The following is a 12573-nucleotide window of genomic DNA, read 5'->3' as shown; positions in this document are numbered from 1 at the left end:
TAAACACCAGCTCAAGCCGCTCAATGGCTGTCTCTTCATTTGGGGCGTACACAAGAAGGTCATCCAGATAGCATAACAGTGTGAGAAAATTCTGATCCCCGAAGATGTTGGTCATGAGTCGCATAAAGCTGGCTGGACTGTTACAGAGCCCTTGAGGCAGGCGATTAAATTCGTACAGGCCCATGGGGGTCGTGAAGGCAGTAAACTTTTTGTCCTCTTCAGACATTACAATGTTATAGAACCCAGAGGTTAAGTCCATCGCACTGAAGATGACATTTCCTCCCAAAGCTGCTAAACAGTCTGCCTGATGAGGCAAGCGGTGGGCATCCTTTACAGTCCGAGCGTTCAGCCACCGGTAGTCCACACACACTCGAAGGTCTCCATTTTTCTTCCATACCAGCACGAGTGGCGAAGCCCACTCACTATTGGACTTGCGTATGATTTCCTGTTCCTCCATCTCTGAGAGAACACTCCTCAGCTTCTGGTACTGCGCTGGTGGAACACGGCGGTATGGAAGCCTGAAGGGATGATCATCTGACAAACGAATGCGGTGGACAAACTCCTTTGCCTTGCCGCAATCCAGTTTATGTTTGGAAAATACGTCCTCATGCCTCTTAATAAGCTGTAACATCTGGTTCTTCCAATAGTGTGATACTTCACATGACTCAATGTCCAAATCGCCAAGACCAAGCTTCCGAAGGCTTTCGTTGAGCTCGAAACCAGGGCAACCTCCCTTGTCAATACCTCCCACCATGTTCTGGCACCCTACACCCACCATCTCATTGCTGTTGTGATCGGAATGCTCGCTGAGGTCTTCAACAGCCACAACAGGGAAGACATCGGCTATTTTGGAGTTTCTTCTCAGCGTAATAGCCTTATCAAGGGGATTCATGATCCTGACTGGTACCCATCCATCACCAGACATAGAGGCTATGACTCTTCCGACCATAATGCCTTTCTTGTGGGTCTGTGTCTTGGGTGGTTCAATCACGATGGTACTTCCCATGGAAATAGGGGTGCCTGTAATACAAGCTTACCCCACACAAGGTGTTCCTGCCTGGGCAAAAGAGTGACGGCTTGGGCCAGTTTGGCAGTGCCCACAATATCAGGGATTTTGCCACCCTTCCACCTGTTAATGCCCGACAACATGTTCAGAAACTGCTCAATTTCAGGTTCCCCAGATGACTCAGGCCGATTCATGACGTTCCAATAGCCAGAGGTTTGCTTGAGTTGGGTAAGGATGAACTTGATGACATTAGTTCCAAGAATTAACTGGTCCCTCTGTCCCGGGACAACAAATGTGGGCACACTTACTAACGTATCATACACGTTCATCTTCAGCTGGAAGACTCTCTTTGGTCTGACTTTAACACCACCACAGCCAACCAGAAGAACGTCTATGTGCGACTCGTCAGTCTGGGTAGACATCCCTGCATTCAGCAGTTCACACTCCGTTTCTTCATTGATTGTGCATGCCATGGATCCACTATCTAAAAGAGCTTGGACTGTGACTTTGTCATCCAGCAGCACTGAGGTATAGAACAGGCTATCTGCTTTTTCCAACTTTGTGACATTTTGGAACAAGACGATACTGTTACTGGAGACAGACTTGCAACATTCATCATAAACATATAAATCATCATCTACACAGAGGGTTTGACACTTTGCACTCACATAATCCCCTCCCATACGTGAGTGACTTAGTTTCCCTGAGCATGTGGGTCGGAATCAGATGGGCTAGCAGGGCTGACGACTTTGTGACATTGCTTCTGCTGATGCCCAATCTCCAAGCATGACAAACATCGCCTTTCTCTCATACAATGTGAACGTGTAGAATGATTCCTATCACCGCAGACTCTGCATGGGGAAAAGTTACGCCACTGAGTTGCTCTTGGCTGAGAGATAGGAGCATTCTGACTTGTACGCTCCAATACCCTTTCCAGCATACTTAAGACACGCTCCAAAGTGCCAGCTTCTGAGGTTGAATGTTCAGCCGCCTTCAATGCACTTTCAGGAACATAAACGGGCGCATCTGCATTCAGGCTCACTCCTTTGGTGACAGCGTGAGGATAGGTTGTTACTTTAGCAGCAGCGACTTGGACAGTGTTAACATTGTGTGGGACAGCAGACATTTTCTTAGATTGGACTTCCCTCTGGTGTTCATCAATGGCCTCCTGGATTTCCATGACTGACCATTTACTGATGGGTTTACACCTAAACATACTAGAGAGGTTTGGTTCCGAACAGTTTCTGATGAACATCATTGCAATTTCAGAACTCATGTTCTTCATCTTTTCACCTTGTTTCTGCAGATGACTGTCTGCTAACTCAGCAGCTGCATTTAATCGTACCCAGTAATCAACAGGGCACTCATTTGATTTTGGTCGTGTCGCATAAAAGTCAGCTAGCGGTTGACACGATCCAGGACTTTCACTGAAGTAACGCCTCAACACGTCATAGATGGTCTCAGGTGAGATAGCTTTATTAGGGCTGCTTTTGAGCCTGACCTTGACAATACTCTTGGCCCGGCCTAGCAGGTGGCTCAGTATCTCATCTATCTGATGTGTGTCAGAGCAATCTGCTTTGTGGAGATACAATTCCATCAATTCGATCCATTCTTGAACAGTGTACTTGTCTGTTCCATCTCCTCTAAACATTGGGGGTTCTTTAACATCTGGCTTGACTATCAGGCTGACATTATTGAGAGTCCGGCCTGTGTTTGATGATTTAGGCGCACCAGCACTGAATGGGACTGAACTGGAGGGGGTGACTGGGCTTTGACTAGCTAATAGCCGTGTGGCTATAGAATCCCCTATTTGGGTGCCTAATTCACCGATAAGATCACGTAACTGCTGTGCAACATTCTCATTCTCATTACTAGGTGTAGAGGCAGTCGGCCCAATAGGTTGATCTGCTATGGTATCAGGTGAATGGGGACTATAAACTAGCACTCTAGGTCTACCAACGACAGGTGCTTCAACCCCCAACAACCCTCTGCCCCTCCCAAGGTATGGTGTCATCATATCTGAGTCTTTCCTTAGCCCAGCCATGGTATTTACAACAATGACAGAATGAACACAAGAGAAAACTGACCTCAGAAAATGTCCAATAAGTATGATGAGAAAAAAAAACAACAACAGTTCAATAAGTCAGTCCGCAGAAAAAGTCTCTTTTCTCTTTTCAGTTACCAGAACAATGTTGAAATGCTCTCACGCAGCATCCAGATGTCACGAACACACTGCACAACTCCAGCGATCGGCTGCGGCCAATCCAGTTGATCCAGTAGGTCACGGCACCATTTTATGTAGCAGTTTTACTCTGGTTGTGTTTACTGTAGATATGCTCAATGAAGACAATGCGTATGGAAGAGGTCTCAGGATGCTTTATTCTGCAGAAATACATAGAGCACAATCAATTTTTTGGAATATACGTCTCTCCCCTTCACTCTGTGCACGGAAAAGCAGCACGCTCGTTAGAAGAGCGAGAGAGAGCACATTTGACCCAAACTGCAACAAATGTGCGTCTAAAGATGGCGCTGTTCGCACATCGCAAAAGGAACCGTGCGTCACCGATATGTGCCCTATACAAAACGATTTCTGCTTGAATGGTTCCCACTAGAGTTAATTATGTGCACTTAACTATTATGACCCAGAACATATTTAAACAAATATAAAAGCACAAGAAATTAAGTTTTGATGAAGTTCATTACATTTTATATATTTTTTGAACCAGCTACACGGGCAGTCGTCCGTGAGGGGCTGCCCGCGTTTGATTATGGGTGTGTATGTGCGGGCAGTTTTACTTTCGTTTTGTTTATTTATTTTGAAAATTAAAAAGTTTGTTGAACGTTCGCCGGTTCCCGCCTCCTTCCTTCCATTAAAGAACCTTGTTACAATCACATGTACACCGATGACGTGTGTTCACTCTTATTGCAGACCCGCTGCCTCGGCAACGCGAGATCAGGCCTTGCATTATGAAGTGGCGAGCTCTCTTTTACTTCGCTAGCTCAGTGCCGAGCACGTCTAATTCCTCGGAATCGGATCGCCTCGGAATCGGATCGCTGAAGCATCTGGTTCTCCATCCCGGGGGAAGAAGCCGCAGTGTGGGCTTCCGTCCAGGGAAGGAGAAGGTCGGCTTGCTACAGACAGCTCCTTCAAGAGCAGCCAGAGCGCCCTTATTTTATGAATGAAGTAGCGTGTTTGGGGCTTTAACGTCACCCGCCTCGATGCTGTGCATCTTGACCTCGAGCATCGGGTTCTCCACCCCGGGGGAAGAAGCCACAGTGAGACAAGGACTAAGAAGATGTCTCATTAGTCGCAAGATCCGCTGACCAGTCCATCTGCGAGCCCACTGATCTATGCTGCTGCGCTGCCTCAACAGACACAGGACAGAAACACTGAGCTTGTGAGCCTGCCATCAAAAAAAAAACTTAGGACAAACAACACCAAATAGACACAATTCATACACAGAGCGACTATATGAAGAGTGAACGTCATAATGTAGCACCAAGGTTTGGACAGATTTCATTCATGCTTCAGACGTGCTATGCTAGGACGACGACACAGTGAGTTCCTTTGGAAGGGACCTTCCTGTATTTCTTAAGTCTATAATGAATGTTTTATGAGCACAGAATAACACATATTATTAGACATAAACATATACACATAGAGCACATATTTATCCGCACAGTCAGGCAGGGCAGAGGCACAACCAAAACAACGTTCTTCCTGTATTATTGCATATGCATATTTCACTTTCAAAAACTCATAAGTACTTGAATGCCATGTACACTATGTACTTATTATAGTTATCACAACAACTGGGTTATAATTTGGTACTAACACTGAACCCACCCCTAAACTTAATCTTAAGCCATGTAGTTACCTTATTAACCAGTACATTCTTACTTAGGTACGTTCACTGTAAGTACACATAGTGTAAAATAAAGTGCAACCCGATTTGTAATAGCTCTAGTATGAAAAATTCCAATTCAGAACAATAAGAACAAAACATGTCTTAACAATATTTACTGCAAGAGTTATGCATATTAACTATTAGCTGCACATAGACAATAACCTCTGTCCTCATCATTGGTTGTTTGCAGATTAAAAATACTGTTACAATATAATTTTAAATGGTAAAATGATAAAACACGGCTGTACTTCAGTTATCTACAGTGTGTAAAATAAAAAATAAGTAATTTTGACTTATGATCTATGGACGGGTCAAAGGTCAAGATGAACTATTAGCACAATCTATTACTGGATTGATTATTATATTGCACAAGGAATATGTAGATGATACAAGATACATGAAAAGTGTTTGAATGGGTTTCGTCATATCTTTGTGAACAATCGTATCATCAATTTCTGGATAGATTCAATATCAAATGAAATCAAATGTAATCATGCTACTTATGTTACAAAATCAATTAGACTCAAGACTGTTGTTTCAGTACCACGGACAGCGATTTAACATTATTTCAGCACATTTTATATCTGTGATGTAAATCAGTGAAGAAACAACTCAACAGAAAGTCAGAAGGTCTCATTTCTTTAGTCAAACGATAAATTCATAAATGTACAGGACAATGGTTAAGTTTACAGTTCTTGCCTGTGGTTTGAACACATTTTGCAAAACTTTGCTCATTGTGCCAAAACTCTACACACAAGTAAACAAGATACAACACTGGGAAATATACCATTGACATCTGTGTCAGATTGAAATTCTACTATCAAAACCTTAACTCTGCTATCAAAACCTAACATGTCTTTGTCAAAATGTAACTCTGATGACAAAATGATACACACTTGCATCATATGAATACACTTTCAGATCAGGGGGAACACACTAGTCTACTTTATATAAAACACTGCAGTCTTTATTTTTCACTGTTTTTATTCAGTTGATCAGTTAGCATTCTGTGAAGCAATGCAACACTTACAGTTTCTGTTCTTTTTTTCCAACAAATGTTTTCACAACAACCAAAAATAAAAGTACTGAAATGTCACAAATGACATAATACTGTACATCACAGTACTATACTTCACACTACAGTACAATCTCAATGGTACAGTGCTCTGTACTGTACTATATGTTGCACAAAAATACAATTTTTAGTTACTAAAGGAGCACTAGCCAACTTGCAATACAGTAAAGTTATACGGTACAGTATGTAGACAGATACAGTCTGGAATGGAGAGTTGCCGTTTTCCAATCTGAATGTCCTTATGATGGATGAACTGTGAACCGGCTTAGATGTGGAGGAGTCTCTGCCCAGCTTCCCTCACTTTCAGGCCATAACTTACCACTTGAACCACCAATGTTACTCCAATGTCATCTGAAATATTGTTCTGTGTATAGCCTCTTTGACCCCTCTCTCTCTCTCTCTCTCTCTCTCTCTCTCTCTCTCTCTCTCTCTCTCTCTCTCTCTCTCTCTCTCTCTCTCTCTCTCTCTCTCTCTCTCTCTCTCTCTCTCGAAAGAGTGATGGCCATTGCACAATGTATATTGTATTTTGGATACATGTGTTTTCCAAATGGCATCCTGAGATTTCCTTTTTGAATGAAGTGTCTTATGTATGAAATATGCAGGACCAAGTGTGTTGCATAAAGGCATAAGTGTGTTAAAGATTTGCAACTAGAGTGCAAAGCAGCGCTTTTGTTTAATGGAATGGGTTCAAGTGTTTGGGGTATGGTAACAAAAGCTTCAAGTTGTGTTACTTTAGTCTAAGCATGGGTCTATAGTGTTCAAGCAACAGGCAAAAACTGTAACATAAGTGAGTATAGTTTAATTAAACACTCATCATTTTAGGATCATAAACTGGTCTTGGTATCTGACCTGAAACGTCAACTTTTATAGCTTCATGAGTAGAAACCTGTATAACATACTCATTGATATATTACATGTGTATATATTGAATTATCTTGTGAGTTTTTTTCACTGGGTCTTCTAGAGGTGGAGGGATTTTGTTGAAAGCTCAAAGCTTTTGCGTCGTCAGCCTGTCACAGAACATTAAATATCAATCATTGCGTCAAATATATTGCCTGAAAACATATAGTATAGTGTATAGATTGGTAGCAGTAATTAAACTCATTATCAAGATATTTGTATTTACTGTAATAAGACATAGGTAAACGAAGCATTGCTTACCATCAACTCACCATGCTGAGTGTTGTGCATCTCACCTGAAAGGAACAATGAGGATACATATTACAACTGCATTACAACATTTAAAACCATATTAAAACATAAAATAATGCATACCTTTTTGCTGGTGCTTGTACAAACACGCAGCCATAATGATAATCACGATCACAGATAAAATGATTATAATAAAAGGGGCTATAGTCCAATGTGTCTGAAAGCATTCGTCTGTAATAATGCAAAATAAATAAATAAATACAATTATTTAAACATATAAGCCATCACATTATATAATTTTTGATAAACTAAAACTCGGCACCTGGCAAATGAACTTGTCTTCCATCTCCAAACAGTATCTCTCCACATGCGGCCACAGCGCAGTAATAAATCCCAGCATCAGAGTTCCTCTTGGGCAGGTTGTAGAGACATTTGTGTGTGGTAGAGTTCCCGTCGTCAGAGCTCCTCTCACACTGGCCGTTCCTGCGCTGCTGAGTGTAAATGATTCCTGGAGGAGATTCTCCAGACTCATGTCTGAACCAGTAGACGTTGTGTTCTCCTGCACAGCTCTGAGTGACGACGGCACACTGCCGGGCCGCTGCAGACTCTTCTGGATGCTCTGGATCGGGCTCAGAGTCCATGCTCAGCTGTCCGTCTGAAAGACGATAACATCAACATAATGATTATTTGACCAGACACAATGTGTATAGCACAATAATATTAAAGTAAATATTCTGCTTACCTTTAACAATGAGATCTGTGTTTCCCCTAAATATGAACAAATATGCATATATAACACAGTAATATGTCGCAGTGTCTGATTCTTCTGTATTTGTGATGCTCAGATTAAAACTTCTATTATCTTTTGTTACAAAAAAGCGTTTATGTTTGTCAAATTCATTTTCATATTTGACAGCTACATTTTGATACGATGAAGCGATCAGAAGGGGTTTCTCTCCGACTCTTTGTTTGACCCAAACAACGCTGCTTCCTAAATTACTTGATAAAACACAAGTGAAGCTAACACTGTCTCCAGCTTGAACAATCTTCAGACGATTCTGAGCCACGACGTCTGCATTTTCTGAGCGGCCTGAATGAAATCAATATGAGAAGGATGAAAAGATATAATTGTTTGATGTGGAATTGCTTCTGAACATTAGTTAAGCACATCCAAACAAGTATTAATTTATTCTAAATTGAACAAAAATACATAGTTACTTACACTGAAGAATATTAAGCATTAGGATGAAAAAATTAAGCATTTTGATGGGCTTCAAGTGGGTGAAAATGAAAACTCTAGCATGAGAAAGAGAGAGAGAACATGTTCAAATGTATATTTATACAGTCAAACCAAAAGTTATTCAGACACCAGATATAATTTTTTACTAGCGGGTGCAGAACACTAAAGTTAATTAATGTAAGTGAGGATAGCAAAGTAAACCGTGACATATTATACCAAAAATTCCTCATACAGTGGACTACCAGTAAAATGTATAAAATCTTGGTCCACAATTATTGAGACGTTTTGACCTGACCATGTTTTGCTTAAGCGGTTTTTCTATTTTGCTAATGCAAAACCACATCCTGAACAACATTAAGCATTGCTTGGTAACTGGTTGACCTAAATTGGTATTAGTGTGTACTTAAATTGAACAGCTGACTGAAATTTAGATCAAAGTTATCTGACATTATATCAAGATGAATTTGTTCTGACACAGTTTAACTCTGAGTTCTTGTCATATTTTCATTTTCTAAAATGTAGCGAATAAACTGTGATAATGTGATAAAACATTGAGGCTGTCTGAATACAGTTAGGTCTGACTGTAAAAAGACAAATAATAATAATAACGGAAATGCTAAAACATCCCCAAAAAATACATTACAGGCAATCTCAGAGTGTCATCTTTAACAGGACCATTACTGTAGTTAACTAGCTTGACATAATCCAAATTCATGCTAAAAAAGTTCCCAAAAGTGAGCATATGAAAATGAATAAATTAACAATCAAATAAACAAGCAAACAAACAAAACTTACATCATACAGATTTCATTAATGATCTCAGGTTTGTGCCGTAAACTGTCAGACAGGTTTTATGACCCTCGTTGATAGTGAGACTGAAAGAGAAACACCGAGAGGTTTGCCTTTATATACACTTCCTTATACTAAAGAACAGCATCTTTACATGACTCTACAAACAAACACACACACACACACACACACACACACACACACACACACACACACACACACACACACACACACACACACACACACACACACACACACACACACACAAATACATACACACGAATAATAGTTAAGCTGATGGCCCGATTTTATATAATTTGCACTGAAGACAAAAAAAAACATACCAAATGCAGATTGCTCTAATTGTCATGCTAAATTATTGAAATGGTAAATATAACAGTAGATTAGTGAAGTTTTTATTAACAAAATTTCGGGAGGAGCACGTGCAGATAATTAAACCTGACTAAACACAAGCGGAGCACGCTCATATAATTAAACCTAATTAAACACAAGTGGAGCACATCAAGCTAATCAACGATAAGAGGGGTGTATAAATACAGCTGATTTACCTTCTTTCGTTGGGTTCGGGCCAAATTCCAGGCCCGGCGCCCTCCCCCGGACAGCACGCCAAATACGCATAATATTTACTCTATTTAATTTGATGGAAGTGTGAACTAATGAATCTATATAAAGATTTTAAAGAACAAATTACCTTTCTAATGTCTATTCAAGCCTGTAATCATCCGTCACATTAATTGAATGATTTTGAATTAACTTCATTTAGGTGCTTTCTGAAGTAAATACTGACAGTCCTACTTTATATTTATCACGACTTCAAAAGCAATCAGTGCTGAATAAAACTTTGTTATAGCACCTAAAGGTCACTTTAAGCCTTTGAGTTGCAACTTCCTGTGTTGCACTGTGTGAAAAGTGAAAAGAAAATAAATAACACTTATCTGATGGAAAGAGCTATGAATAGGGCCGGTCTTGAATGATGAAACGGGTCTTTGGTGTTATGGGTAAGCAGAGTAAAGCACAGTGGTCAGTCCGGTGGTTGGAAAGACAGCTTATTGGCGTGTAAAGTGTTTTTTAAAAACACAATGTAGGTTAATCTGTAGAGTCCACCTCAGCAAGTTAAAAAGGTACTGCTGACAGGCTGCTGAGCATGCTCAGTTCAATTCCTGCTCACTAGAAGGGAAGTTGACATTAAAACAAAGATAATGTTACTGTATGGAAAACTGATAGTCACGTTTCTGAATAAGTGATATAACAGACAGATTAAGTCAGTTTCATAAATGTCAATTTCAAAATTTCTATCATTTAATTAGATTTACACAAAGCATTGGAAACCCAGAAATAATATGCAGTATATACGAGTTTAAAGATCAAGCCATTCTACCACATAAGAGGTCTTTGCTAACTAACTTTTGATCTGAAATCTAGAGGTTGTTTCAGCCACATGTTTACCACAGATGTCTACAAGCGAATGCACCCCAGACATGACATCAAAATTGTTTAAAGCATAATAAAGATATAAAAGACTGTGGGCTTCAGGCAATTACTACCGCAAATCACATCGTTTGCCCATATAAGGAGAAGATGAGATCTTAAACAGAGCTCCAGTCAAGAGGCCACAGTCTATGACATCATTTCCTGTAGAGTGACTGACAGGAAGAAGCTGCTCAGTACAGACTGACAACTGCTGTGGTGAACTTCAGCGGAAAGGCGTTTAACTTTAGCTTGGACATTATAAAACTGTGTTAAGAATTTATCATTTTTGTCCCCCTGAAATATAAAATAAAATACATTTTGTACTGTGAATATTTACCCCATTCATTTAAGTGTAAATATACTGATCAGGCATAACATTATGACAGGTGAAGTAAATGACACTGATCATCTCTTCATCATTGCACTTGTTAGTGGGTGGGATAAATTAGGCAGCAAGTAAATATTTTGTCCTCAAAGTTGAAGTGTTAGAAGCAGGATGTCTAACAGGATGATTTCTCTTGTGGGGAGTTTCCAGCGGTCAGTATCTATCAAAAGTGCCCCCCAAAAAAACAGTGGTGAACTGGCGATTGGGTTCATTGATGCACGTGGGGAGCAAAGGCTGGCCCATGTGGTCCGAACAGAGCTAGATAAAATGAAGTTAATACTGGTTCTGATAGACAGGAATCAGAATACACAGTGCATCACAGTTTGTTGTGTATTTAGCTGTAGAGCTACAGACCAGTCAGGGAGCCCATGCTGACCCCTGCCCACCGCCCGAAAGCGCCAATAGTGGCCACATGAGCATCAGAAGTGGACCACAGAGAAATGGAAGAAGGTAGCCTGGTCTGATGAATCACATTTTCTTTTAGATCATGTAAAAGGCCGGGTGTGTGTGCATCGTTTAGCTGGGGAACACATGGCACCAGGATGCACTATGAAAAGAAGGCAAGGCAATGTTCTGCTGGGAAACTTTGGGTCCTGCCATGTGGATTATACTTTGACACGTACCACCTGCCTAAGCATTATGGAAACGGTGTTCCCTGGAGGCTGTGGCCTCTTTCAGCAGGATAATGCACCCTGCCACAAAGCAAAAATGGTTCAGGAATGGTTTGAGGAACACAATGAGTTTGAGGTGCTGACTTGGCCTCCAAATTCCCCAGATCTCAATCCAATCGAGTATCAGTGGGATGTGCTGAACAAACAAGTCCGATCCATGGAGACCCCGCCTCACAACTTACAAGACTTAAAGGATCTGCTGCTAACATCTTTGTGCCAGATACCACAGCAGACCTTCAGGAGTCTAGTGGAGTCCGTGCCTCCACGGGTCAGGGCTGTTTTGGCAGCAAAAGGGGGACAAACACAATATTTATGCGTGTATACACACACTCATAGGGTCACTGTGCCAAGTAACATATTTTGTTGATCCTGGAACAACATTCCTGTCCGAAAATGTAGTCCTACCCCTACCCCTAAACCTAGCCCTACCCTTAATTATCCCTAAACTCAGATTGGAATGCTTAAGGATCAACAAAGATCTTCATCCAGGAACATGTACTTGGTGAAATAACTTATACTCAATAAATGCAGACTATATCCAATTACATAAGTGCATTCATTTGCCTCTGCGCATACTTTCACAAGCATGATTTGCACACATGACAGTTTGATCATTTTCCAAACGCAGAACTGACCCCACTGGTGGGTCTTCACACCTCGCTCTGAAACCACATATACACCATTCTCAGAGAGAAAAAAAAACATACTTGCGGAGTCAAAAATAACCCTTCCATGTCATTGTCACAACTTAGTCTTTAGTTTTTAATCTAGCAGTAACCGAAAGCAAAATATTTTAAACTAACAACAGTGACCTGTGTAAAACTGGAAGGTTTCTTTGAATTGTGGTCATAGAAGT

At 40.7% G+C, this 12573-nt stretch overlaps 1 protein-coding gene across 1 annotated transcript; it reads right to left on the bottom strand.

Moving 5' to 3' along the window:
• Positions 1-6619: 6619 nt before the first annotated feature.
• Positions 6620-9313, bottom strand: LOC137085979 (uncharacterized). Its single transcript, XM_067451976.1, has 7 exons — positions 9177-9313; positions 8364-8437; positions 7884-8231; positions 7464-7796; positions 7265-7372; positions 7162-7185; positions 6620-6983 (listed from the first exon to the last, which is right to left on the bottom strand). The coding sequence occupies exons 1-7, from the start codon at positions 9179-9181 to the stop codon at positions 6889-6891; spliced, it is 987 nt and encodes a 328-aa protein (XP_067308077.1). The 5' UTR covers positions 9182-9313; the 3' UTR covers positions 6620-6888.
• Between the last annotated feature and the right edge of the window lie 3260 nt (positions 9314-12573).

This window comes from Pseudorasbora parva, chromosome 1, assembly GCF_024679245.1.
Source record: "Pseudorasbora parva isolate DD20220531a chromosome 1, ASM2467924v1, whole genome shotgun sequence".
Lineage (NCBI taxonomy): Eukaryota > Metazoa > Chordata > Actinopteri > Cypriniformes > Gobionidae > Pseudorasbora > Pseudorasbora parva.
The sequence above is the reverse complement of the archived record's forward strand: the minus strand, read 5'-3'. Positions and strand labels throughout refer to the sequence as shown.